Source organism: Sphaerodactylus townsendi, linkage group LG01 (genome assembly GCF_021028975.2).
Source record: "Sphaerodactylus townsendi isolate TG3544 linkage group LG01, MPM_Stown_v2.3, whole genome shotgun sequence".
NCBI classification, from domain to species: domain Eukaryota; kingdom Metazoa; phylum Chordata; class Lepidosauria; order Squamata; family Sphaerodactylidae; genus Sphaerodactylus; species Sphaerodactylus townsendi.
Genome location: NC_059425.1, coordinates 142,638,073 through 142,665,168, shown reverse-complemented (window position 1 = coordinate 142,665,168; position 27,096 = coordinate 142,638,073). Strand labels below are relative to the sequence as shown.

General features: G+C 39.1%; 1 protein-coding gene across 3 annotated transcripts in view; it reads left to right on the top strand.

Moving 5' to 3' along the window:
- FAM135A (family with sequence similarity 135 member A) overlaps positions 1–27,096 on the top strand; it is an 84,657-nt gene that overhangs the window by 51,599 nt on the left and 5,962 nt on the right. For 2 of the 3 annotated variants that reach the window (XM_048496287.1, XM_048496277.1), the window contains 11 exons: positions 4,143–4,220; positions 8,234–8,283; positions 9,051–9,206; positions 12,142–12,215; positions 14,470–14,624; positions 15,376–17,659; positions 19,658–19,818; positions 22,277–22,368; positions 23,034–23,131; positions 24,757–24,908; positions 26,822–26,932. In XM_048496287.1, coding sequence (XP_048352244.1) covers positions 4,143–4,220; positions 8,234–8,283; positions 9,051–9,206; positions 12,142–12,215; positions 14,470–14,624; positions 15,376–17,659; positions 19,658–19,818; positions 22,277–22,368; positions 23,034–23,131; positions 24,757–24,908; positions 26,822–26,932 — 3,411 coding nt within the window. The remainder of the gene's footprint in view (positions 1–4,142; positions 4,221–8,233; positions 8,284–9,050; positions 9,207–12,141; positions 12,216–14,469; positions 14,625–15,375; positions 17,660–19,657; positions 19,819–22,276; positions 22,369–23,033; positions 23,132–24,756; positions 24,909–26,821; positions 26,933–27,096) is intronic. The other variant, XM_048496297.1, reaches the window with a different exon arrangement.

Sequence of the window (27,096 nt, the reverse complement as noted above, 5' to 3'; positions counted from 1 at the left end):
ACTGTTAATATTTTACCCTAGTTTCCCCAAAGTTGATAACTGGAACTATTTCAAACAGTAAAAATATGCTGCTCTAAAATTTAACAAAGTTTTATTTTTTCTTGTACTTGTTGACTTTAGGATTTGCCCTCTTAGAAACCAGAACCAAATCTAAAAAGCAGCATGTGTGCTGTTTCCTGCAATACTCTGTTAACACTCCTGTATTGAACAGCAGGATTATATCTGCATGTAGTACATATAAAAAATGTGGCAGTACTTACTAATGAAGCACTAATGAAGCACCATTGCTGGTTTAAACTATCAGGGTAAATCTTAAAATAAAGATTTACAAGACAAAACTAGTTTTCAGGCTTAGTATTCTATACATATTTAAAAGCTGATCGTATTCATTGATCAGTGGTTATAGGTGAGGAAAGATGCAATTCAACCAGTGGTGTTTAACAACCAGTTCCGGTGGTGGGATTCAAATAATTTAACAACTGGTTGTGGTGGGTTTTCCGGGCTGTGTGGCCGTGGTCTGGTAGATCTTGTTCCTAACGTTTCACCTGCAGTTGTGGCTGGCATCTTCAGAGGTGTATCACAGACAGAAGTCTGTTACACACTGTGTCCACTGGAAGCAGATGCAGGTGAAACGTTAGGAACAAGATCAACCAGACCATGGCCACACAGCCCGGAAAACCCATCACAACCAGTTGAATCTGGCCATGAAAGCCTTTGACAATAACAACTGGCTGTTTACAAGCACCATTTTAACAACCGGTTCTGCCAAAGTGGTGCGAACCTGCTGAATCCCACCACTGAATTCAACATATGTGTTGACATGTAAATTTTGGGTTCAAGGCAAAGTAATCCAGAACAAACAAGTATTCTATGGTTGTTTTTTTTTAAAAAATAGTTTCTTAATATCAAAGCTTGGGCAGCTGTCATTTAGAAAGTAGGTTTTCAGAAGACCAGAGGTGAACCGTGAAGAGTGGTGTGTCTTGGTGCATCACTTCCCAACAGGGGCATGCCTGCTGAAAACAGCAAGTACTACCACTCCCTACCTCCAAACTTCGCATGGAGTTCAGGGACAGGGCATGCCTGTTTGACCCTGGTCAACTGTGTCAAGCTTTGGATGTGGAACTTGGGCCATGGATTCAGCAGCATAAAGCTGGCGCCAGTCAGACTGAGCACTCAGTTCAACACTGGGCTGAGCCTGGCTAGGTGGAGCTTGAAACTGCAGGCCTGAAGCCTGCTGTTTAAAGCTCGACCTGGCCAAGCAGACGCCAGTGTGGAACAGGCACACCCTGTGGGTGAGCCCACTTGAACACTGGCTGGGGCAGTGCCTGGGGCACTGCTTTGCCCCATCCTAATATACCTCTGCTTCCGCAATCTGACCACTAGACAGCTTTTAACATTTGGTGATGATTAAAAATTAGGTTTCGTTCAGTATAGAAAACTGAAGCATAAACAAAAGAGAAGCTTTTGTGTGCCTAAGATATCACACTGATGGCTGCTCTATACTGCGGCCTGAATGTTGAATGTGTACAACATTTATTATTTATTTATTGAAAATGTTTCTATCTTTATTTTTCTCCCACTGTGGAACCCAGAGCAGCTCTTAATGTATTCCCGGCTCTATGCTTCAAAATAATTGAAGTTTTATTATATATAAGTATTCAATCTGTTTGAATACTTTTGACTGTCATGATGATAATCAAAAGCTCAGTTATCTTTACTGAAACCCTGTTACATTATCTGTGCATCCATGGCGCCATTATTGGGAAAAATTATGTTTACAATCCATATCAGTTCTTTCTAATCAATTAAACATTAATGTAACATACAGCATTTAGTAAATTAATTAAATGGGCTAAAAACTATATGGAACGAGTCTTAAAAATCTTTGAAACCTAAAAATGATGAATGAGATTACAGATTGATTATATCTACCATTGTTAATTAGCAATGTCCTTTTAACAGTATTAGGGGTAAGTATGGAATATTGATTCCACACACCCTTTAAAAATGTAAGTAAAAATCAGAAAGAATTTCCAAAGGAGCTGCAGCAAAGTATTGGGGCTTTCTTGATCATTTCTGCTGTAGCTGCTCTTTTGACCATCGAATCAGGTGCTCAACCTTAAATGTAGCTAGCCACAGTAGTTCATTTATACCCTTTCTTTCTCTCCAATGGGAACCCAGCTTACATTGTTTTATCCCAACAACCTTAAGAAGCAGATTAGGCCAAGTGTGTAACCAATCAGAGGTTATCCAGCAAGCTTCCATGGTAGTAGAGAGTTGAAGCTGCGTCTTCCAGATTCTTTTGCAAGAAACTGGGAAGAAAGCCGAAGCTGTAAGTGCGCTTTCATATACCTGTAAGCTGCTCCCTTGCGTTGAAGCCATGAATCACTTGGGGGAATTAACCTGACTAATAAATGAGGATTACATAACTTTCAGTTCATGAAAGGCAGCAGCAGTTTATAGTGGGAGCATTGATAGTTGCCCCAATCTAGAGGACTAAGGAAGTAGCAAAAGGCTACCCCAATATGGGATTTTTATGAAGTTTGTGCACCTTACTTGCAAGGAATGCCAAACTGTTACAGTTAGACACTGTTATCCCCTACATAGTAAACACCTGTTCATATGGAACGATACTAGTTCTGCATGCAGAGTTTCCTTTCTGTATGTGGACTGTATTGACTATACTCTGTTTCACGTAAAGATGTTAGTTCGGTCAGTTGAGATGCAGTGGTTGAGTATGCTTCCACATTAGAATGTAGTCCAAAACTAATATGATAATTATCATTCATTTTTACACACTGCCTTATTATTTTGTGCCTTATTGAACATGGTACTTTGACAGAAGAGCATTTATAGTTCTTTGAAAGACTGTCATCAAACTTTCAAATGGATGGGGGCAGTGTAGACACTAGGAGCCAGGCTGAGCATTCTCAACAAAAAGGGTCCAACATGCTTTGTTCTGTGGTGGAGGAAGATACAATCTACTAACATCTTTACGGAAACAGAGTATAGATTGATCAAGAGTATCAAGAATAATTATAGTTTTATTTTTACGCTTATAGTTCTTGTGCCTCTGACCAAGCCCTACATTTTACTGTAGCCTTGAAATTGTGCGGTTACTATTATTTAACAATTTGATCCTTAACAGTTATACCCTTCTTAACCCATTGACTCAAATAGGCTTGTAACTCTAGGATTGCACTGTAGGTAAATACACCAGTCTAATTTTATGAATTTAATAACCCTTTTCCTAGAAATTTTATTAGCTTTATATATGCTGTATTAGATTTAAAATTCATTTTCAATAAAAAAAAGATATCCCTTGAAAATTACTCCGATAAATCTAATCTGAGATGGGCCCTCAATAGCAATTTACTGATCTGTTTTGAAAAACAAACATCAAAGTAGGAAAAAATCTAGTAGTTAGATATTTTAAGGTGGCCTATTCATGCAATAGAAGTGTTTCATTTCTTGGTTGCTGACACAGTTTAGTCAATATTGCATGCAAGCAAGCCCAGTCAAAGCTTTTGGGTCCTGCTTGCATGCCAGTATATATGGAGGTTGCAGTCACTGATAAAGTGACTTCTTCTTTGTTTATACCTTGATAATATGTATAATTTGTTGCAAGATTTCCAAAACTTTCTTTTGATAAGAGCTTTCAAAATTCTGAGGTTCAAATGAGATTTGGGGGAAAAAATCAAAACCAAATCTTGTTTAAATTTCAGAAAATCATTACTATTCTTTTACTTTGTATTGTCTGCTTTCCCTCTTGCCTTCCATTCACTTATTTCTGTGATGTACATTTTTTTATTTCAAAATTAGCTTTTTAAAAGCAAAACTCAATTCTCAATTCTGTTCAAGTGTATTTACATTTAAGCACCAGAAATTACTAGCATTTGGGCAATGTTGATTTAAACCTTTAACAGGCGATGGCCTTCCAGTAACAGCCATAATGTACATCATCAATAACTCTTTACCTAGAACTTTACTAAATTATTTTCTGTAATTTTTCTCAACTAATTGCTAGGTGAGTGATTAAACTTTCTTACTAATTTTAAGGCTAATAATAATAATAATAATTAAAACACAGATTGGAAAGAAGGAGTGTAGTAACTAGTCATGTGTACAATCCTTATAACTAGCCAAGGCCCGCATGCAGGTCCTTTATGAACGCCTTCTCAGAAGAAAAAACCTACGAATCCAGGGAGACGCCTATCTAGGTATGTTTATTTAAAAGTGGGTTATTTCTGTAACCCATTAGGTTTTGTTATGATAAAAGATCATATTTTTTTGTTGTTTGTAAAGAGTACCATTTTATTCCATGTTAAAATGGGACAAAAAAGTAAGGTGCCATTTAGCCCTTATATAAGAGCTCAAGGAAGATGTTAAACTCAGGCTGTGTGCAACACTGTCCAATCCTGCAATGTTGATGAAATGAACTCATTTCATTGTTTGTTTGTTTTAACTTGTGTATTAAAAATCCAGAACTGATTGCAAAGCACGGTAGCTACCATTGATGGGTACAATATTAGCCTAAACTTATATTCTGAAAGCTAGTATCCAGTGTGCTGGGTCACATGATCCATCAGTAGATCTTCCTGACTCTCCTTTTCCCCCAGCAGCCATTTCTGATCCTCCAAAAGTTTATTCCCATAGACAAAGGATGTGCGGCATCCCGTGGGGTGTGTGGGAAGGCTCTGAGAAATAGCATGTCTCCTAGCACAACCTGCCCTCCCGAGGGAGGGAGGGAGAAATAGATAGCCAGACAACTAGCTGGCTCTCTGTCTTTCATAGTTCTGCTGGGTGCCTCCATCCACCTGCTGGTCATGGCTTGCCCAGACAGTGCTAACGATTCACAACTCACAGAGGTGGTTTTCCCTGGCTTGCAAGCTGCTTGTGGGGCCAAGGCACCACTTTCCCTGGGCTGTGTGTTGCTTGGCCAGTCATCATCCTTGTACCCCAAGGCTGGAACACCCATGGGGGGGCCAGGCCTTGGGGAACAGTTTCATCCCTTTTCTCATTGATGTCTTCCATCTTGCATGGTTAGTGCTGCTTGTGGTCCCACAGCACCAGGAATAAATTTTCTCGGGATCAGTAATGGCTGTTTGGGTGAGGAGAGAGCTGGAAAGATCAGGGATCTTTCCGAGGACCTTGTATGATCTTTGCAATGCATGCAAGACAATATCTTGCTTTACTTCCAAAAAAATTCATTTCCTCCCTAATAGTTTTAGGTGACTTGATGATAACTCTTTTGTTATGATTTTCTCTCTGAGTGGAGACTAAGCCTCCCTAGAGATTTTGAAACAGGTTCTTCTCATGAGTTCAACAAATGTGGCCTGCATTATCAGCCATGATCACTTCCGTATGTGGAGGGTTGACATAAGACCCACTCCTCCTCCTTTTCCCACTCAAGCGTGCACTGGTCTGTATCCAGGATGAAGGCTGGTTTTCATTATTATGCACAGCCTTTCATCAGTAATCCTGAATGTCTATCAGGCACTTAATTGACTTCAGAACAAGGTATGGGCCCTGTCCATTGATGGATAAAAAAGGGAAGTCTGGGCCTAACATATGGCACAATGGCTACTATGGTAGATATCCACTTGTATGTTCAGAAAATGGGATGGGAAGAGGGCTTCATTCAGCCCTTTGGCGTGCGCACACACACACACCCTTTGTATAGCTCCACTCATGGCAGGATGGATTTTGCCTGTAGTTTTTAAAGATTATTTTTAAAGTTCAAAAATTAATGCTATTACCTTTATCATGATGGGAATTAGTCTTCTATGCCATTAAAATTGTATAATTCTTTGAGAAAGGAGTTTTATTACTTTGGCATGAAATCAGTTGCCTCCTGCATTTTGAGATACAGGTAAAAATGCCCACTTATTTTCCTAAGTCACTGAATTTGGATGACTTGGTATATGACAGAAAACATATGTCAATTTTTCATTTCAGAATTATCTTATAGTTGAATGGGGGGGGGGGGGTTGAAACAATATGTGACTCATTCCCATTCTGACCTCGTTCCTATTCCCAGATCTTAGGGTTGTGGGCAAGGGGTTTTCCTTGCTTCCTCAGTGATGCTGATCAACACCAGGTCCATCAACAATAAGATCAGTGTCCTCAGGGATTATCTCGAGGACCTGCAAATGGCCCTGGTGTGCATCACGGAAACCTGGGTTAAGGAGGGTGAGACAGTTGCTCTGAGCATGCTCATCCCACCCCCCAGGTTTCACGTGCCTTCACCAATGCCAAACACAGGGCCAGGGGGTGGGGGTGGCAGTTATCATCCATGATTCTATTCCACTTTGGACAATTCCTGCACCATCAGTTTCCGGGATAGAGTGTGTTGGTCTGATGTGGGGGAGCTTGGAGAGGCTGGCTGTCCTTCTGGTGTACCAGTCGCCTAGCGCACTGGTAGGCAGCCTGTCTCAGCTGCTGGAGGCTGACTCAGGAACGTCAGCGTCCATGCGGATGCGGCCTCGTGCCATGTGGCTGTGGATCTAGTGTCATCCGTGGCAGCACTAGGCCTCTCTCTTTTCAACACTTGGCTTCTAACAAGTATGTATCATCTTACTGTAGCTTACTTGTATTCAAAAAACTACGCTATGAGAGATGGGAGCCCAAGGGGAATTTGGACATGTTTTGGTAGACCACCCAACTCTGCTGTATGACAAACTACACTTAAGCTTGAGGGAACTTTGAAAGCAATGTTGATATGCCTTCAAGTGAGTTGTTCAAAGGAAAAGTATATTTCATTAGGTGTACTCAAGCCCTTAAGTGCGCTTTGGATTCTGCCTGAGTAGCTGACAGTATCTTTATTAATTTTTTCCTGTGGGGTACGTCCTTTCTTCTGTCCACATTGGAATCTCCTTACAGATTCCTTTAATGTGAGATTGCCCACTACTGAACAGTTTGAAAATAATAAATGATCATTATTGTTAAATTTAGTGGCAAAATTCAAAGCTTTGGAAATTTAGAGTAGTACACTGGGAACAAGTTTTGTTGAAATTATGCTGCATGCTTTTTAATTTAATTTTTATTTAGTTTTTCAGTATTTTTCAATGCTGAATATTGCTAATCATGACATTTTTTGCAGTTTTCTCAGTTATTTTAAAGAAATGTGTTTTATCCTTCTACACATATCCACAGTAATTTTAACTAAAATGTTCCTATATGTTTGGATTTTATTTCTAAACACAAACAAAAGTAAAATAGATGAGTGCTTGCTCTGTCAAAAAGGATAGTAGTTATATTTTTAATTAAAATATTTTATTAACAAATTATACAGAATTATATATTTTTAATTCAAATATTCTATTAACAATTTATACAGAAATGTGTACTGTGTAAGAAAGTTTTTATTGGTGACTAGTGGACTTTGTTTTTTGAAGAACAAATCAATGATATTGAAACAACTTAAAAACAAATCTGAGAATATTTGATCAGATTTTGGTCTTAACAGCTACTTTAAAACTCCTCTGCAAAGGTTGTTTCTTGATTTATCTGTTTTAGGGGGTACATTTTTTAAATGAGTGAAAAAATGTTATTTTCCATGTGTTTTGGTTTAGACTGTACTGAGGAAAACATTAGAAATTGACCTTGTCTGTATGCGCAGATTATTGCTGTTACATTTTTACAACTGGAATAATTTTTGTAATACCAAAACCTAAATTTCATTGTGGTTACAACTACTCTGTTAGTGTTTTCTTAAGCTCACTACTATACCGAGAGGGAGGGACTATTTATTTATCTAGTCCAGGGGTCTGCAACCTGTGGCTTTCCAGATGTTCGTGGACTACAATTCCCAACAGCCATTTGGCCATGGTGGCAGGGGCTGATGGGAATTGTAGTCCATGAACATCTGGAGAGCCACAGGTTGCAGACCCGATCCAGTCGGAACACTAGACTTGTTGCAATCAAGGAACAGATGCCAAAACTGTTCTTGAGCTGGAATCATTGTACGGCTTCCAGCCGCATTTATTTTGAATCCTGATTGCCAATTAATTCCTTCCTTGTTTCTGTGGAGTATTTGGAGTATTTGTCACTATGCATAGAGTATTTGTCACTATGCATGAGGTTGTAAGGCTATGGGTTGAAGTTGCTGTGGTCAGTATTAATATTAAATGAAGTTGGATTGATGAAATTGCATGTTGTTCTACATTCATGAAATGTATTTTAGAGTTTAGAACTACTCACTTTATATACATCATCTATAAACTTTTTTCAGAGAACATAGATGTAGAAGCACGTCTGTCAGAACTCTGTGAAGAAATAAAGGTATCTCTTTTTCCTTGCAATGCATGTAGATCTCAAATTAATGCTTGCTTTCTATCTTCTACATCTTTTAGAGGGGGTTTTTTGCCATCAAGTTGCAGCTGACTTATGGTGACCCCATAGGGTTTTCAGGGCAAGAGACATTCAGAGGTGGTTTACCATTGCCTGCCTCTGCATAGTAACCCTGGTATTTCTTGATGGTTTCCCACCCAAATGCTGACCAGGGCTAACCCTGCTTAGCTTTCAAGATCTGAAAGATCTCTCCACAGAGAGTGAATGGTAAAATTGATAAATTCTACATAAGCAAACAGAAAGTTGATTCAACTGGGAATATTGGCATCTGAGAATATCTTCACTGGATTGGCTATGACAATCCAGGAAAGAAATCATGGTGGATAGCCAGATTCAGTAACAGTGTGGATTAGCAATGAAAAAAGTCTAGTTTGATACTAGCATTCTTGGGAAAGTACTTCAAAAATAAAATGAGTAGAACATTTAGTACAGCATTAAAATTATCAACTTAAATAATCAGGAATGACAATTTAAATAAAGATAACTATTGTCAATGTCTAATGTAAGAAGCGTTTCTTTTTAGATACATTTTTGTATTTTTTTCAAGTCAGTTGTTTTTTACCAGCTGAGTCTTTTGACATTCCTAGAGTATAAGAAATTCTACATTTAGAAATATAGTCGCTTCTGAAAGTGCTAATATGCTCACAGAAAAGCGCATTTGTAGCCAACCTATAGTGCTTTCCTCCTTTTTGTTACAGAAAATGGACAATCCTGATGAACTGCCAGAACATATAAACATGAATCTTGCACAGCTTTGTTCACTGCTGATGGCTTTATGGGGACAATTTCTTGAAGTTGTTACTTTGCAAGAGGAAATCACTGCACTACTCGCACAACAGCATCATACAATGCGTGTATGTATTCATCCTGTCACATTGCAGCATATAAGAACAGCAATATATCATTCAGGTAGCATTGCAATAAAGTTAGGTTCTAAATCTTAATAGATTTAGCTCTTAGTGTTAAATATTCTTCATTCACAAAGTTTACATTTTGAATGTAAGGCTTTAAACTGTATAAAACTGAGTTCTTCATGAAGGCTGTTTGACATTAGATCAGGGCCTTGTCTTGGATTATTTAATTGAAAAGCATGTATGTTTTGCAAAGGGCTCACTTGCTCTTTGCTGCATTCATGGATCCTAATCCATCCTTTGACATAGTTTCTCATGGGCAATTATGGGCAAAATTGGAGAGTTCCTCAATAGATCAAAGGCTATTACACTTTATGAAAACACAAATCTGCAAATAAGATATAGCCAAGAGGATAAGCGTTCTAAATCCATCCCATCCCAGAAAGGTGTCAGACAAGAGTGCCTTCTTGCCTCCTGTTTATTCAATATGTAAATTTCTTTATAAAAGGTTTGCAAAATATTGATGTACATGCCCCAAAACTGTCTGAGGGGAAAAAGTGTCAATTCTCATTGCAGATGATGCGGTTCTTATGTCGCAAACTAGAGTAGGCTTAAAGCGTGCCTTGGAAAGACTGAGTAAACATTGTTAAGCAGAACTGTTAACCATCAATTCCTCAAAAATGAAACTAATACATTTTAATAATGAATGCAAAAAAATTAATTGGAAGATCAGTGGGAAGGTTTAAAGTATTTGGGAGTGACATTCCAATATAATGGTAAATCATTGACACATATCCAATCTATAACCTATGCTGCGCAAAGAAGTGCCAGTGCTATTCTCGGATTCTTTAGAACAGAAAGAACAGACTTAATTCTTGTAGCATTAAAGCTGTTTTTTTGCTAAAACAATGGCTTCGCTTATTCATGGGACACAACTGGGTCTATGCAATAATTGTAAGACACTGGAAAAGGTCCAATTGGACTTTTTCATAACTTTATTCAGTGTCCCCAAATGCACAACCAATGGGATGCTTAGGCTGGAGGCTGGCTTGTGTAAAGCAGAGATGAAAATTTAGTTGATTTTTATCTATTTTCACTGAGAATCCATTTTAAATCTACTGGTCTTACCCGCCTGCGTTTAGCCAACGTAATTGGAAGTTTCTCATATAGTTCTTCATTGTGATTTTTACACTGAAGACAGATTACGGTTAATTACCCCTCGGTTACTCTGCTTTAAACCTCTGGAATACTATTTGGAGACTGGCAAGATAGTTTTGATGAAGTGTTTGTTTGAGGACAGAGAGACTATAGTATCATACTCTGTAGCAAAATTTTGTCATTTAGCTGTCAAGAAACATAACATTCTGACAAGTAAGAAGGTGAAACTAATGATTTTATACACAAAGAGAGGAATAACAGAATACCTGAGGATTACATACTTTGTGTCTAGTTGAGATAGAGCATTTGAGCTGTTACTTGATATTTGTTTTTTTTCTCTTGCATAAAGATTATAATACAAAAATTTTAGTCTGAACTGATCTTGTTGTATTGACAGATTCTGGTCTGTTGACCATACTAAATAATCATTGTTCAGTTCTACATGTTTTATTAATTGTATTTAGTTAATGTTGAGCTTAAAAGGTTGGGTAAGTTTTAGAACTCAGGTAGCATATTCACAGCCCAATCTAGATGAGGGGCCAAATCGACTTGGGGAGGTGGTGTGGCATACACTGGCAGATTTGCCCTTCCCAGGCACTTACCTTAGTGGAGCAGCAATTATGATGACAGGCAGCTGCCACAGCCCCCTTGGATGACCGATGCGATGCCTAGCACCATGTCACCACTCCCACACTGCCGTCAGCCCTGCTGGCTTGGTAGAGGCTTTCCCAGGGTGGAGCCAACCTTGATCAGTGCATTTGTGCCATGGTCCTGGTCCTTGGACTTAATGCCGCCCTTTTGGGTGGCATAAGTCTCATCAAGTCCTATGGAAGGCTTTCCAGTGGCGGAGGTTTTGTTTTGTTTTGTGTTTTGTTTGTTTACATTTTTCACCCTTCCCATTGATGCCAGAAAGTCCTCTGGAGGTGGCATGACTCTGGATTGGGTTGCCTGCCAAGCATGGATTACATATCTGATCTGACTCTTGCCTGAGCTGCTCATGTAAACTTTAGTCATTTTTAGGTTAGACTATCCACAGAATGAACCCCGGTAGCCCATCTGACAGTAGACCATAGCAACTAATGTTTTTGTGCACCGGCTAGAATCTTCGTCCAATTAACCTAAATTGCTATGATACAATAGAAGAGAGAGAGTTTGCCTTGCCGTTTGCTAACTAGGTAATGGGCTGGCTAGATTGTTGTAGATTGAACTGTGTGTTCAGCCTTACCAAACCTAATTTTCAACACTCTTGAATCCAATAAAGGAGATGAAGGTACAAGATAGTTACTGGGGAGTGTTTGGCACAGGTGGTGTGGATAAATTGTGTGAAGGGATGAGCCTGGTAGCCCAGTCATAGGGGCCTGTATTATACCACTCCGCTGAACAAAGCCTGAAACCTTCTTCCAACTTAAGTGGCTCTTCTGACAGTGGAAGAGCCAATTAAATTGGGAAAAGGTTCTTTAAGTTGTAGAAGGGCTTTAAACTTTGCTGAGTAGTAGGATACAGCCCAATGGAACTTCTCATTAATCCTTTTTTTCTCCACATACGGTCTAAATCAGATGGCAACATGTCAAAAATAATAGCCTCTCAGCTGAACCTAGCGGCATGGAAGGAGGGAGAGAAATGTAATGTGCTCTAGGACTGTTACTTTGTTCCTAAAAAGCACTTTTCTAATGTTCATGGAATGTGCACCATTTCTAAGATGATGTGTCATATGTGTGTGTGATATGACATTATATGGAACAGAAAATAACCTTCAGCTTTATGATCTTGAAATGTTTAGGTGCGCAGATTCTCTGAAGCATTTTTTTGTCTTGAGCACCCAAGGCAAGCTGCCCTTGCATATCAAGAACTACAGTAAGTGTATTTTCTATTTTTAATTGAACTTATGCAGGTAGGATTAATGAAAAATCAGTAAACATGATTATATGTACTCATATACACTCAGTGATTTCTGCTATACTTAAAATGTTACAGCCTCACCTATCCCTCACACTAATATCTCGACCCTTGCTATAGATTGTTCAGGATGACCAAAATGGTTGGGAAGAAGAGCGGGGGAGGGTGGTCCTATTTTTTTCTAATAATGCTGATCTGAGGTAGGTTAAAGATGTAGTGAGATTCATGGTTCTAATAGGGATTTGAACCGAGGATTCCTGGTCCAGCACTCCAGCTACACAATATAGGGGTACTGTGCTCTATGTCAGTAATTCCCAGGCATTGTCATAGCAATGCTAAGGCAAGGAAATAGCTATTCAAGCCTTCCCTTGAGCAATTAAAGCAGTTCCTCTAGCAATTCTTACTTTTGTCCTTGACTCATGAAAGGAGTGGGTCTGCCGCAGCATTTAAAATCTGGGAGAGACAGGGAGGTTCATAGCACTCTTTCCAAGTAGATGATACTGTAGCACCAGCAGTGTGCACAAGAAATGTGGTACACCATGTACAGTGTTGCATTGAAGTGATGGTAATCTCCTGGGGCAACCAGCATAACGTGGAGGGGTTTGGAAATATATTCTAGTGTTCTCAGGCAGAGGGGTGCCTTTCACGGGCAAATTTAGCTTTGAGTCACAAATTTTGTTGGCCTTAAAATGTTACTGAACTCAATTTTGCCTTGCATAATAAAACAATATCCATAGTTATGTATTGGTAGTATGAAAAAAAGTTTATATCTGACCCTTTCTTCATAGATGTGGGTTGCTAGATGGTGTTTCATCTTGTTCCTGGTCAGACAGACTGATTAGTTGCATAGATGAAACTGTATTAGCTGTTCTGAGTCATGCCACTGAATGACTGCTACATTAATAGCCATTTATTAGCTAGTTTAAAAAGCTGAAGACCGTGTTTGCAAAGACGCTGAAAGTGGTGTGTGTTGGAGCTGGGGACCTTGAGTGGGCAGGATTAATTATTATCAGCTTCATTGTGGTGCTTAAAATTATCACCAATAGTTTTATTGTCATATCTAGGCACAACACTTGTCATTTTGCATCAGAATGGCGTGTTGTATGGCATTGTTGAGAGCCAGCATGGTGTAATGGCTAAGAGCAGGTGGACTCTTGAGAACAAGGTTTGATTCCTGCACTCCTCCTCATGAGCAACGGACTCTTATCTGGTGAATTGGATTTGTTTTCCTGCTCCTACACATGAAGCCTGCAGGATGTCCTTGGGCTAGTCACAGTTCTCTCAGGGCTCTCTTCTCTGCAGTCAGCTTGCTCTTCTCCCAGCAGTTGCTCCAATGCTAACATGAGAGCAAAGAGGCCCTTTTTCTCATCCCTGGAATGAGGCCCACAGTTCATAAGATTCCCAGCGTATCCATTCTTCTAGCAATGGTTGTTTTAAGGTGGGAGTCACCTGCCAACCACGAGCCTTACGTGGGCAATGGCTTGCTTGCTTTCCTGGAGCATGGGAAGGGTGCCACATTGGGGAAGAGCCACAGGCTCCCAAACCAATCAGTGACTGTCACTGTTTTATGTCATTCAGTAGTGGTAGACCATTCTTATCCTGTTGCTTTTTACTCCTCCCAATGTTTGATTAAATGGATCTTTAATAAAAGCAATAATGGAATAATGAGAAATTGAGGAGAAGTTAGATTAAGGCCAATTTTTTTGTTGTGATGGCAATCCCAGTTTTTCCCGCATTGGTTTGTATGCTGTTAACACTTGTGGCACAGCTTTAATAAAGCTACTAGAAACTCTGAAGGTTAGGTTGTGTGGTAGCAATGACTAGAAAACAGTATCATTGAAATCAGAGTCCTAAAGGCTGAAAAATGAATCTAGCCCCTAACTTTTGGGTTTGGCTCGTGTGTGTGTGTGTGTGTGTGTGTGTGTATTTGCTTGATATTTCAATTAGGACAGTGCATGTATTGCACAGTTTTTTTAAGTGTTATCACTTCTAATGGTGTTGAATTAGTCATATAAAATTTTATGTACTTATATTTCATATTATTAGAGACTGTCATATAAAATTTAATAGTTATTTCATATCATTTGCATAATTTTACTAACATGCTGAATAGTGGCTTTTAACTAATATCTCTGCCTGTATGTGAGTAAAATAAAATTAAGTTATGCATGTTTGACAGCTGTTTGTTTTAATATAATATGGTATCTTTCAGTGCTCAGAGCCATCTTCAGATGTGTACTGCAATAAAAAGCACTTCCTTCTGCAGTTCTCTTCCACCTCTCCCTATTGAATGCAGTGAACTAGATGGAGATCTGAACTCTTTGCCTATCATCTTTGAAGATCGTTATTTAGATTCCGTAACTGAAGGTAAATCAAGCATCACTGCATTTTTCTTCAGGAATTAAGTAAAAAGTTGGCTACTGAACCGGCTGGTTTTTCTACTCAATCTCACAATTCCCCTTCTCACTATAGCCGCTTTTGTATATGCACATCCCATGGTGATCTAAGGGAACCCTTGCTTCATTTTATTGTGAGCGAAAAAGTTGATTGAATCCAACCAAGAAAACATAGCCTTGTTTATCTCACAACAATTTTATATGGCTATTTTAAGAAGAAGAAGAGTTGGATTTATGTCCCCCTTTCTCTCCTATAGGAGACTCAAAGGGGCTTACAAACTCCTTACCCTTCCCCCCTCACAACAAACACCCTGTGAGGTAGGTGACAAAGATTAAAGAGACATTAAACCATGGCTGAAAACTAAAAATGTGCTATAGAATTTCTTGATTTTCGTTTCTCACTGCAACTCTCTGTGCTGTACTGAAAACTTGAGAAGGTGTACAGTAGTGTAATCCAAAGGAAGGCCTCAAAGGTCTATATACGGAAACTTCCTATATGACCTTTTAGAACTCAGCCTATCTAAATAATAATTAATGATAATAAAATCATACATTCATTTCCTTTATTTTGTCATTGGAGAGAAGTAGTTTAGAGATCTTGAAGTACACAGTTCTCTAATTTATGGTTGTGTTGTGTTGTATTAAAATGTAGTAAAATTTGCTAGTATCAATCAACTCTATTATGCTGTTGTAAAAAAAATTCTTCTCTTTATTTTAAAAAGAGATGGATGTGCCATGGCTGACAGCTCAGAGGCATCAGAAGTCTGACCCCAAGAAACCTGACAAAGTAGACTCTGAAGAAAGTTTTACGGCTACAATTTCTAGCCCAGAGTTGAAAATCAGACCTTCGGTTGCTTCCCATATTTGGCAGTCAGAAAGTGAAAAACAGTTCACAAAGTCTGCCAAAGGAAAATGTGAAGATATAAACAAATCCAAAGCTAAAGTTACCAAGTTGATGAAAACCATGAAACCTGAAAATCCAAAAAAAATAGTAAAACAGAACTCTAAAGACTCTGTTGTCTTGGTGGGCTATAAGTGTTTGAAGGGTGCAGCACCAGAGGATATATCTAAATGCCTTGAAGGTGTTCCTTCTTGTAGCCAGAAAGAAGGCCTGGAACCCACAGTTAGTGGACATTTTTGTGAGACAAAGACCTTCACAACTCAAATAAGTCAAAAAGATTCTAGGTATTTGCCATCTAGAAGTGAGCAGAGTTCTGCTAAACTGGATGGGAATGAAGAAAGCCGGTGTACCTCAGTAATTTCCCAATCTGAAAATTCAATCATTTTTGGTAAATCTGACATCCCCCAAATTGGCATTGGAGATACTCCTAAGGATAGCACCTTGACATCCAAAAGTATTGTTGAAGATTGCTCACCGGGAGTTAGAAGAATAGAAGTAAAACCTTACTGCAAGAGTCTTCACGGGGGTGAAAAAGTGTTTGTTCGTATTGGATTACAGACAGAAGGTCCGCAAGGTCGACCCCACGGAGAAAATTTACAGGAACTTACCTTTGACAGTTCAAGTGATGATAAAAGATCTAAATCAGAAGAGGAACCACTGATTGAAAAGGAAATTGTGCAAGAAACAGACTTACAGTTTACTGAAGATGTCTTGGTAAGGGCCAAAAGCAACCAGCCCCATCTCTCTACTAAAGAAGCTCATGGTGTGTTTGTAAGTGGAGATGTACTGAAGTTGCCAGATGTGAGTGTGACCTATGCCTCATCTAGATTTTCAGATTCTGGTGTGGAAAGTGAACCTAGTTCTTTTGCAATGCACCCAGGTGCAGATGTGGTTTTTGAGGCTCCTCAAGGGCAAAGTGGATGCAACAGCGAGAGAATATTTCCCCAGGTGTTGCTCAAACCAGATTGCAATATCAAAAACCCAGTAGAGGGTCACTGTACAGAAAGTACAAGTGCCGTTAGTGAAATCCAGTCCTCATTAACGTCGATAAATTCCCTGCCTTCTGATGATGATCTTTCCCCTGATGAAAACTCAAAGATAACTGTTGTACCTGATTGCCAGTTAAGTGACAGCAAAACTATTTTGGACTTGGGAGCGATTGATTTGTCAAAATTTGATGACACTAAAGAACCAGATTCTTTGCCACATGGTGGCTCTTTTTCTGGACAGTTAGACAGTGAAACTACACTTCCGACTTCATCACCTTCAAATATAAACAGTTATCTACAGTTAATTTCAGATGAAGATACATCTGCAGATGTAAACACTTTCAACCCACAGTCAAATATTGGCACCATTTGTGAAGATTCTCAGAGATTGGAGAGAGATATCCATACTGTAGGGAAAACAAATGAAATACCTTCAGGCATTATTTATCCAGGGGAGTCATGTGTTGTTTCAGGTTCTGTATCTAGTTGCTCTGGCAGTGTTGTAATGAAGCCAAGCGAAGGAAGTCTTGGTAATCCTGTACAGCTAAAGCAAATGACTGATGAATTGATGACTGAAAAAAATGAAAGCCTCACAGGTATGAGCATCTTGTCATCAGAGGGAACTACTGATATGTTGAAGCAGGGACTTATAGAAAACTACTTTGGCGGTCAAAGTACTGCCCACATTTCCTGTGTGTATTCTGCAGAGAATAACGCTAACCTTGGCTCCCAGAGGGAAACGATTCCATCAGAAGATGATGACGAACACGATCAAGACATGGTTGAAAATGGTTATTATGAGGAAGCAGATGACAGTAATTTAGATGGAGCTACAAATGATGACTTAGAAGAAGAGACTATTGGGGTAGCAAGTGGGAGAGCTTTAAAAACTGAAATGATGAATAGTGAACTTCTCAGTTATGGGAACAGCATGGCTCCACTTTGTACTCCCAGTAGCGTGGCATTTCCTTCTTCATTGAGAGGATATCCATGTACTACATTATGGTCTTCAAGGGACAAGAGTAGTGGTGTTCTGAAGCAGTCTTGCAGCCTGTCCTGCAGCACAATTTCATCCGCGTCCTGGTATGAGTGCTTCCCTAAACCTCAACAGCTAGCGTAAGTGATGTGATTTTAAGCATTTTTTTTAACCGTGGTTTGAGACCAGTGAACTGGGGCTGCAACAGTGAACTGAAACAACATTAAACATACAAAAAATACACAAACGACCCTGAAAGTTTTGCACCTTCCACTAGAGGGCGCCCGGGAACATGGGGTACCCCATGTCTCCTAGGCAAATATGCCACTGGGATTAAGCCCTGATTTAGAATCCCAGGTTGTGAATGGCAGGGGGGTGAGAGCTAACTCCATTAACTAGGGCACATATGTTCCTGGGTAATGGGGAACCATTTTCCAAATAGGATTCTCTGTGTGAGGAGCCAAGTGCAAGTATAATAACAGACCGGTTTAATATTGGTTTAAAGTGCCATCTGTGTATTTCTCCTGTATAAAGTGCTCCCTGTGTATTTCTCCTGTATTTGACTTTCATTTTTAAACTTAAGAGGCATAGATTCACATAGAAATTCTTTGCTTGTTGCTATTTTAATTATTTTACCAAGATTTTCAGTTTCAAAATATTTCCTCATTACAGTATTATAAAAGTTTTGATAGATTTGTGCAATAAAGATCATGACTGTGGTTTACTGGAGAGGAGGAAGGGGTCGAATTTAAAATGAAGCTTAAAGGGCAGGCATCTGTTACAATGAGAATGGAATCCACAGTTCCCTGTGTACCTGAGATGGTTTGGTAATGTTGCCATCTCGCTTTCACAGAGGGAAAGGAATGCCATCTACCCCTTGTGTGGGGGGGAATCTCCCAGCTGGGTCCAGCTATCTGAAGCAGGGACAGCTGTTGCCACAGAGAACTGAGTCCAGTAGTCCCCAAAGCATCCCAAAGCTTCACCACATCGCTGCAGGAGGGGGAATCCCCTGGCAGGGCAGGGCTCTTTGCAGGGGGAATGGCCACCATTGCAGAGACCTGGGCCATCTGTCCCAAGAGCAGCCTAAATACTGCCCCTCACCAAGCCGGGCCCAGATATCTGCAGCGGTGTCAATCTCTGCTGTAGACAACGATCTTTAGAAAATCAGAAGTATTTGAACGCCGCATTTGTTTGTTTGTTTTTAATTTCAGATTTTTCTTGAGCCATAGGGGGTTCCCTTGCCTCTGCAGAATAATCTTTTAGGGAAAAAGTGTGCCCCCTACCTGCAGACTAAGTATCTGCAGGCTGAGGGCACACTTGGGAATCAAATATATAAGATATTGGGTGTTGTAACTGGATTTTCTGCATGACACAATTGGATTTGTTCCACTCTCTGCAAAGCGTATGATAGCCACCCATATTCTTATGACCAGGTTGTATTCTACTCTTAAATTAAGTAATCTATTGAGTCTGGTTCAATTTATGTTGTGCTACCCATCTGCATAATTCTGTTTAATTACTTTGTTTACACTGTGCCTCCAATTTATCATAACTACCCCATGAACCAGGTTAAACTACAATCTGTAACTGGCCCAAAATCACTCAGTAAGCTTCCATGGGAATGCAAGATTTGAACATGGGCCTTCCAGATTCTAGTTGGACAGTCAAAGCACTGCACCACTCTGATTTCACTCCCTAAACATTTTTTATACACATAAGAACTTTCTCTCAAGGAAGTAGAGAAAAATAATACAGAATAGGAAAAGGAAATGAAAGGTAAAATGATAGAACGAAGGGAGAGTCAGGACAGAAAGCATTAATCTTCATTTTCTGTTGCTTTCATCTTTTTTTCTCATCTGTTTATATTTAAGATAGACCTAAGCACCTATTTCAGCTTCATATACTTAACTATACACAAATTTAGTTCCCAATGTCAATATTTCCCCACGGTGCAATATGTATTTGAGGGCATATTAGAATAAATGATGCAGAGTGTGTAATCCTACACGTTTCTGTTCTGAGATTCTTTTTGTGGTAAATATAATTGAACTGAATTGAAAGTTAAAGAGGGAGAAATCTGTTTTACTCCTTATCGTCACACTTATGGAACTGAATTAAATAAAACCTGTCCATTGCAGATTCCTCCAGGCTAAAGAGGAGATGAAGCAGCTAAAGCTCCCTGGATTTATGTATAGTGATGTTCTCAGCCTGGCATCTTCAGTACCTTATTTCAGCACAGAGGAGGAGGAAAATTCAGAAGATGGAATTCATCTCATAGTCTGTGTGCATGGCCTTGATGGTATGCTGTGGCAGCTGATAATGGATTAGAAAACAGTTGAGAATTCTAGATCAAGTCTTGGTTTAGATGTGAGAATTCTGCACTAAAGCGTAATGAAAATAGATTCATTCAAGTGTATTAAGAGCCTCCCTTCATGCTGTTATTCAGTAAGAACCTTTTTAGATTACCATTTTTACTTAACTCTTGTTAATTAGGAAATTGCATACATTTGGTATAGCATTCAACTTAAATGAAATGCCTTTTTTTTTACATTAGATACATTTAAAGGGAAATATAAAACAGCCTAAGAATGGCAGCTAAATCTCCTGGTCTCAGCAGAAATTATGCATGGTAAATAATCTAACTTGGTACCAGAAGAGAATCTTGTATATTTACAACCATTTGTAAATCCTAATTACTACAAGGTACCATGCAAGCCTGGGGGCAATTACACATTTAGGATTTTTTAAAATTATTTTTAAATGTTGATACTTTGGCAATACATTCATGTTGTACTCCATGATCCTGTGACTCTTATTACCAATTAGAAGAATCTCTTCCATTTGTAAGAGTCTAATTCATCCATTATTTTCCTGATACCTATCTCTGTTTTGTCTTCAATAATGGATTTGATTTTTTCCCTCCAAAACTGAAAGGTAAATGATATTTAGAAAAAATGTGATATTTTTGTAGTATTGATTTGGCATGCAAGTTTTACTGCTATCTCTGTCCATAAAACTTTCACTACTGGCAAACAGTTAGATTGTTGCCCCAATCCCCCTTTTTTTCCCTATGTTTCCTCCAAGAAACTCCAGTTATATACGTCTGTGGTGGCTATGAGGGAAGAGAGACAGCGGGGTAGACTCTGAGGCAACTATCTTCTGGACTGAAGGATGCCAGATCTCTTCCCATCCCCACTCTGGCCTGTCCTATAGATTTTTTAAACCTTAACTGCCCACAGTCAAATAAAAATGGGCACCCAAACTTTGAATAAAGGATTGATAACATGTTAAGCTGTGTGCTCCCTCAACACCTCTTATTTGGAAATATGTTAAACAAAGGCTGTACTTATTTCTGAGGTAACAAATTCCCTTTTCCTTGGTATTTTGACTAAACAGACAAGTTGCAGGTGGAGATGAATGGCAAAAGTTTTATTTAACAGAAAATAAAATATTGAATAGGGTAGTTGTTATCTGTGGATGACTTGCCCATATAAAGTAAAACTGGCTCTCAAGTAAAGAGATGTGATTTTTTTCACTGAACAGGTTGCCTCAGCAGGTTCACACAGAACCTTTCCACAGAACCTATTCACCAAATTTAGGAATGACTGACCCTTAACAGGATGCTTATTTGTCACACTAAAATAAGTTTCCTTATCTAAGCTGACTTGCAAATCCTAATTAAAAGCAAAATAAAAGCCCAGCTAAACTAATACTGCTTTCAGAGCCATGAAATCCTTGTCCAAAGGGGTGGGGGAAGAGTTTTCATCACTCCTCTTAATTTGAGGCTGACTCATTTGCTCTCATCCAGTAGATTCCCATGGGCTGTAATTGGCTGACAGTCACTTGGATTAGCATGAGACCTAGATCACAAGGATTGAATCAGAGCCCTGGAACAGAGGCAGGACTTTTAAGGAGGATTGCCACAACATCATTCTCCCCTCCACCATTCTGTCCTCAGAATAACCACTGAGAAGGACAGGCCCAAGGTTACTGAGCAAGCTTCATGGTCAAGTAGGTCTTCCTGATCTCAGTTCAGCACTGTCAGAACTCCTCTGCGTAGACAATGAAACACTTGAAAGTTCAAAGATTTTATTGCTACAAGCAGAAAGAAGGCAAAAGTCTGTTCTGAACAATTCTCTCAGAACAGATGATAATATAGTTCAGTGCCCCCCAACGTGAGAAGCCATACAGCATAACTTTCTCTGCATCTTACTGCCAAGGTTACAGAGGCAGACGGAGGCAGATAAGACACCTGTAGGAAAAAACAGTACAGAACTGCAGAACACAGCAATAACCCAATAGCCTCCCATCCTCCATGGCATCCATCCTGACAATCACACTATGCCAGTCGTCTTAAAACACATTAGATGCAATCCTGAACAGAGTTGAATTCCCCCCTTCTGGGCCTGTGGACTTAAATACACTTAAAAGGATGTAACTGTTTAGGATTGTACTTTGTATTATAATTAGCTTGATGATAATTTAAAAGCATTATTCAAAGTAAAACCTGAGTTGCACATTAAAACTCTCACAATCCAACTATTTAAACTAGTGTTGAGACATTTCTCAACAAAAGGATATTTTGTTTTTGAACACTGCCTTGTCTAGTTAATCCACCTATATCTGAAACAAATCTAGTCAAACTTTTTAGGGGGGGTCTGGATTTTGAAAGGCCGTACATCAGCATTTGAATTAGCATATTATATTTTTCTGAAAGTCAGCCTTACTCATGTCTGATCCTTCTTCTTTTTTTTAAGGCAATAGTGCAGACTTAAGACTAGTAAAGACTTACATTGAACTTGGCCTTCCTGGAAGTCGTATAGATTTTCTGATGTCTGAGAGAAATCAGGTATTTGCATGTCCTGAAAAAAATATTTTGAGCCCTTGATAACATATCTGGTTTAATGTTAGTTTCACCCCTTGAAAGTATTTGATTATTTTTTAACTGACATAAACTTACATGTAGCAGTGCATGAACACATATCAAACAGGTAGTAATATCCAAGCAGCCATGTGCGCAGCACATGCTGACTTGATATTTAAGCCCAAGACATGAGGAAATATCATATAATTTGAATGTTTTTTGTTCTTCTTCTTGGGTACCAGCTTTATTGAAGTTAGCATAAGAGGAACATAACTTTCCCATATCCCTTCATCCACTGCAGCATATGTATAGCACCGGGTGTAATGTGGGAATTTGCAGAGGGAGGAGAGAATGTCAAAAATTGGCATTCTTGTCCAAACTGTTCAATGGTAAAATAACTTGCCAATTCAGATACCTTTTTGACTGCCATTCAGATTAACTGAATGCAGGTGATGTAAATTTTGCTTTGAAAATCTAACTTTTATGCCACATTACAGAAAGCATTGTACAAAATACCACCCTCTTCCTCAGCCCTTAAATTATGTTTCTTGGGATAATTTTATTTTATTTGATCTGATTCATATTTACTAAGAATTAGTGTTGATCACAAAACAATTTTGTTCATGTTTATTTAATATTTTGCTTTGCAGAATGATACATTTGCTGATTTTGATTCAATGACAGACCGCCTTTTGGATGAGATAATACAATATATTCAAATTTACAATCTAACTATTTCAAAAATCAGGTAATCTTCTATTGTACTTTGAATGCAGAACAAGCAAGTCTAGCTGGTGTGTAGCTGTAATCCTGGACTTTATTATTAAAGTATATGCACAGAGGAAACTGTGCAGTACTAAGAACTGCTTCACATACATTGTTTTTCTTACATGGGCTCCTTCTGCACATGCAGAATTAATGCACTTTCAAACTGCTTTCAGTGCTCTTTGAAGCTGTGCGGAATAGCAAAATCCACTTGCAAACAGTTGTGAAAGTGGTTTGAAAACGCATTAATTCTGCGTGTGCGGAAGGGGCCACGGATATAGAAAACAGCATGTTCTTATTTTTGTTGGCAAGATCATATTCATCTGCTTTACATGATGGGAAGTTGGTGGCAATTTTTTAATTTATGTACATAGAATAAGATGCATGATAACTGTTTTTTTCCTTCTATCTGTGAAGTGGCCTAAACAGCTCATTCTAGCAAGTAAATTGGCAATAAGCCAATCCAAAAAGAAATTCAAGGGATGGTGATGATTTAATTTTCAAGGGATGAATACGATGATGATGATTTAATTGTTTAATATCATATCTGCCAGTACCTGCCAGTTCTTTAGCTGGTTGTTGGCCTTTTATTACAATTCGAGCCTCACCCAGATTATTGTTGTTATTATTATTAAACAAAATAGCTTTTAATACATCAAAATCAGAAAGGCAGATGCATTGGAAATATTAGATAGCAAAAACAAAACAAAGAGACTCCTTTTTTTAGATCAAGTTTAAAGACATGATAAATATCTGTACAGTTATGATGGATGAGAGAGATTGTGCAGAAATAAATTTCTTTCTTGCACCCAGCGAAATTGATTGATAGTTGGTTGAGCACAGGCAGGGAAGGCAATTCTTCAGCAATAATTAAATTATGGGATTCACTGCCAGAAGTTATGGTGATTGCCAATAGCTTGTATGGCTTTTTAAAAGAATGAGAGAAATTAATTAACTATAATTCTGTAATTGCTATTAGCTGTACTAATCAAATGAAGCGGTGAATTTTTGTACACCAAATATTGGAGACATTAAGAAGCTTCTTCTGCTTCTCCTTGTTCTTTTACTCTAGCACAGTGGTGGCGAACCTTTGGCACTCCAGATGTTATGGACTACAATTCCCATCAGCCCCTGCCAACATGGCCAATTAGCCATGCTGGCAGGGGCTGATGGGAATTGTAGTCCATTAGATCTGGAGTGCCAAAACTTTGTCATCACGGCTCCAGCAGCTTTTCAGCCAAACAAATTTGGACATATTGAGTAAAGAAAGCAGATGAATGGCTTACTATTTTACTGTGGCAGGGTCTAAAATCAAAGTTATGTGAACAAGATAGTTTTTATATCTCAGATAGGAGAAGGCAAAAGATATAGCAGTGTTTTCTCTTCTGTCTTCCTTTAGGATTGATTCCCATAAACATCAGGTCTATAGTGATCATTTTAAATGCTTTGACAGTATTTTCAAATTGCACTTTTTATGATAATGTACAGACAGTTGGGTGAAATGCTTATAAATTTAGGTCTGTCTTTGCAAACTTAAAATATGTTGTTGTCCATTTGCAAAATATTCTTCTAAAAGGTCATGTGATATATTTTTTGTGTTTTGTTTAGTTTTATTGGCCATTCATTGGGTAACTTAATAATCCGGTCAGTTCTAACGAGACCTAGATTTAAATATTACCTCAACAAACTTTACACCTTCCTGTCTCTGTCTGGCCCACATCTTGGAACCCTTTACAACAGTAGTGCTCTTGTTAATACAGGTAAAATGTTTGGATTTTAATGTTGAAAGTTTTTTTAAAATTGTGATATAATTGGATATGTTCAGACCTACTCTGTCTTAGAAGTGAATATGCAAATAGTTGCTTTGGATCAAGAAGAGAATTGGGCAGCTTGTTTTATATGAAGTGTTAAATTTGGAAAGGTCCATCATATATTTATGATAGACAGGGACGTAGGTATAGATTTTTATGGGGTGGGTTCAGGGGCAGGGCCACACCCCACCCACCCCTGGGGGCGTGGCTATGCCTCCCCAAGCCCCACCCCTGGCTTCACTGCTTATAAAAGCAGCTCTCTGAGGCCAGGGATGGCAGACTCTCCTGCCCCCCCCCCCCCCGCTAGGCTCCCAGCTGGCAGTTCCTTCTGCCTTCCCCTCCGGGCAGAGGCGTAGTTAGGGAAAATGGAGCCCAGTGCAAAATCTGACTGATGCTGTGATGCTGGAATCTACCCGCAAACAGCATCATTTTCAATAGTGTTTAAACTAGGGAGCCCAGATTCTCCTTTTAAATCTACCTTAGAGGGAAAATCTGGGGTACCCAGTTAAAACAACATTGAAAGTGATTGTCCCCCACCCTGAAACAGCATCACTTTCAATTTTAAACTGTGGACCTCACATTCTCTCTTTAAATCCATGCCAAAGGGGGGTGGATTTAAAAGAAGAATCTGCTGGGGAAATTTGGGGGGGGGGGTGCCTGCTGTCAGGGGTGCAATTGTTAAGCTAGCAGCACCAAACTTTCAGGGTATCTTTAGGAGACTCTCCTGATGATACCACCCAGGTTTGATGAAGTGTGGTTCAGGGGGGCCAAAGTTATGGACCCTCAAAGATGTCGCCCCCATCTCCTATTAGCTCCCATTGGAAACAATGGGGGATGGGGCACCCCCTTTGGGAGTCCATAACTTTGGACCCCCTGAACCAAACACCACCAAACTTGGGTAGTATCATTAGGAGTGTCTCCCGAAAAATCTCTGAAATTTTGGTGCTGCTAGCCAAAAAGCCTGGCCCCCGCAGAAAAAACTGAAAAAAAAAACCCACTTTAAAAATACAAAAAAACCACAAATGGGGGCGGAGCTTCGGACATGTAATGGGGGTTTTTAAACCCCCCCTTACCTATGTCCTTGGATGGACTTATTGTATAACAAAAATCAAGATGGAATAACGTTTCAGGTGAAATGAATAGAATATTATGGTATTAAATTAAACTAGAACAGTGGTGGCGAACCTTTGGCACTCCAGATGTTATGGACTACAATTCCCATCAGCCCCTTTCAGCATGGCCAATTGGCCATCGCGGGGAAGGAGCTGATGCAAATGTCGAATCCATAACATCTGGGAGAGTGCTGTTCGCCCACACTCACTGGAACTAGAACCTTCACCATTTCTATGAATGTCCATGAGAAGAATGAAAACATAGCTTAGAGATTGCTATATGATTGTAGCAGCTAGAACTGTTTATCCAAAATGCTAGAAAGAGGATGAAATACCAATTTCTGAATAATGTAAAACATCACCAGACAGTTTAGTAATGTCTCAAATTGCAAATTATATTTGTGCTAAGAACTGAAATATCTAATAAAAACTGGACTCTTAATGCATTGTCAAAGGCTTTCACGGACGGATTCAACTTGTTCTGGTGGGTTTTCCAGACTGTGTGGCCATGGTCTGGTGGATCTTGTTCCTAACGTTTTGCCTGCATCTGTGGCTGGCGTCTTCAGAGGTGTATCACAGAGGGAAGATGCCAGCCCGGAAAACCCACCAGAACCAGTGGACTCTTAATTATTGCTAATATTTAGTTTAAATTGGGATATCTTCAGTATTAGAATAAATATTTTCACTATGATGTAACAAAATTTTTGTGAGAATGTTTTTGACGGTATTGTTATGGGCATAAAAATGCAGGGCTCTGGTTTATGCAGAAGTGGAAAAAGTCGGGGTCTTTATTGCAGCTGACTTGTCGAGATCATTCGGACCCTCGGCAAACCTTCTTGTACAAGCTTAGTAGAAAGGCAGGTAAGCTATGCTTTGATACTCACTTTGGAAACCTATGCATTTAAAAAAATATTCTACTACAAAATGAAGTTTTAAAAAATATTTTGTTGCTTTTAATGACTTGCATGCTGTCATATATTCATTAATACACTTATCATAGAACAATTTAACTTGTTCGTGGTTTC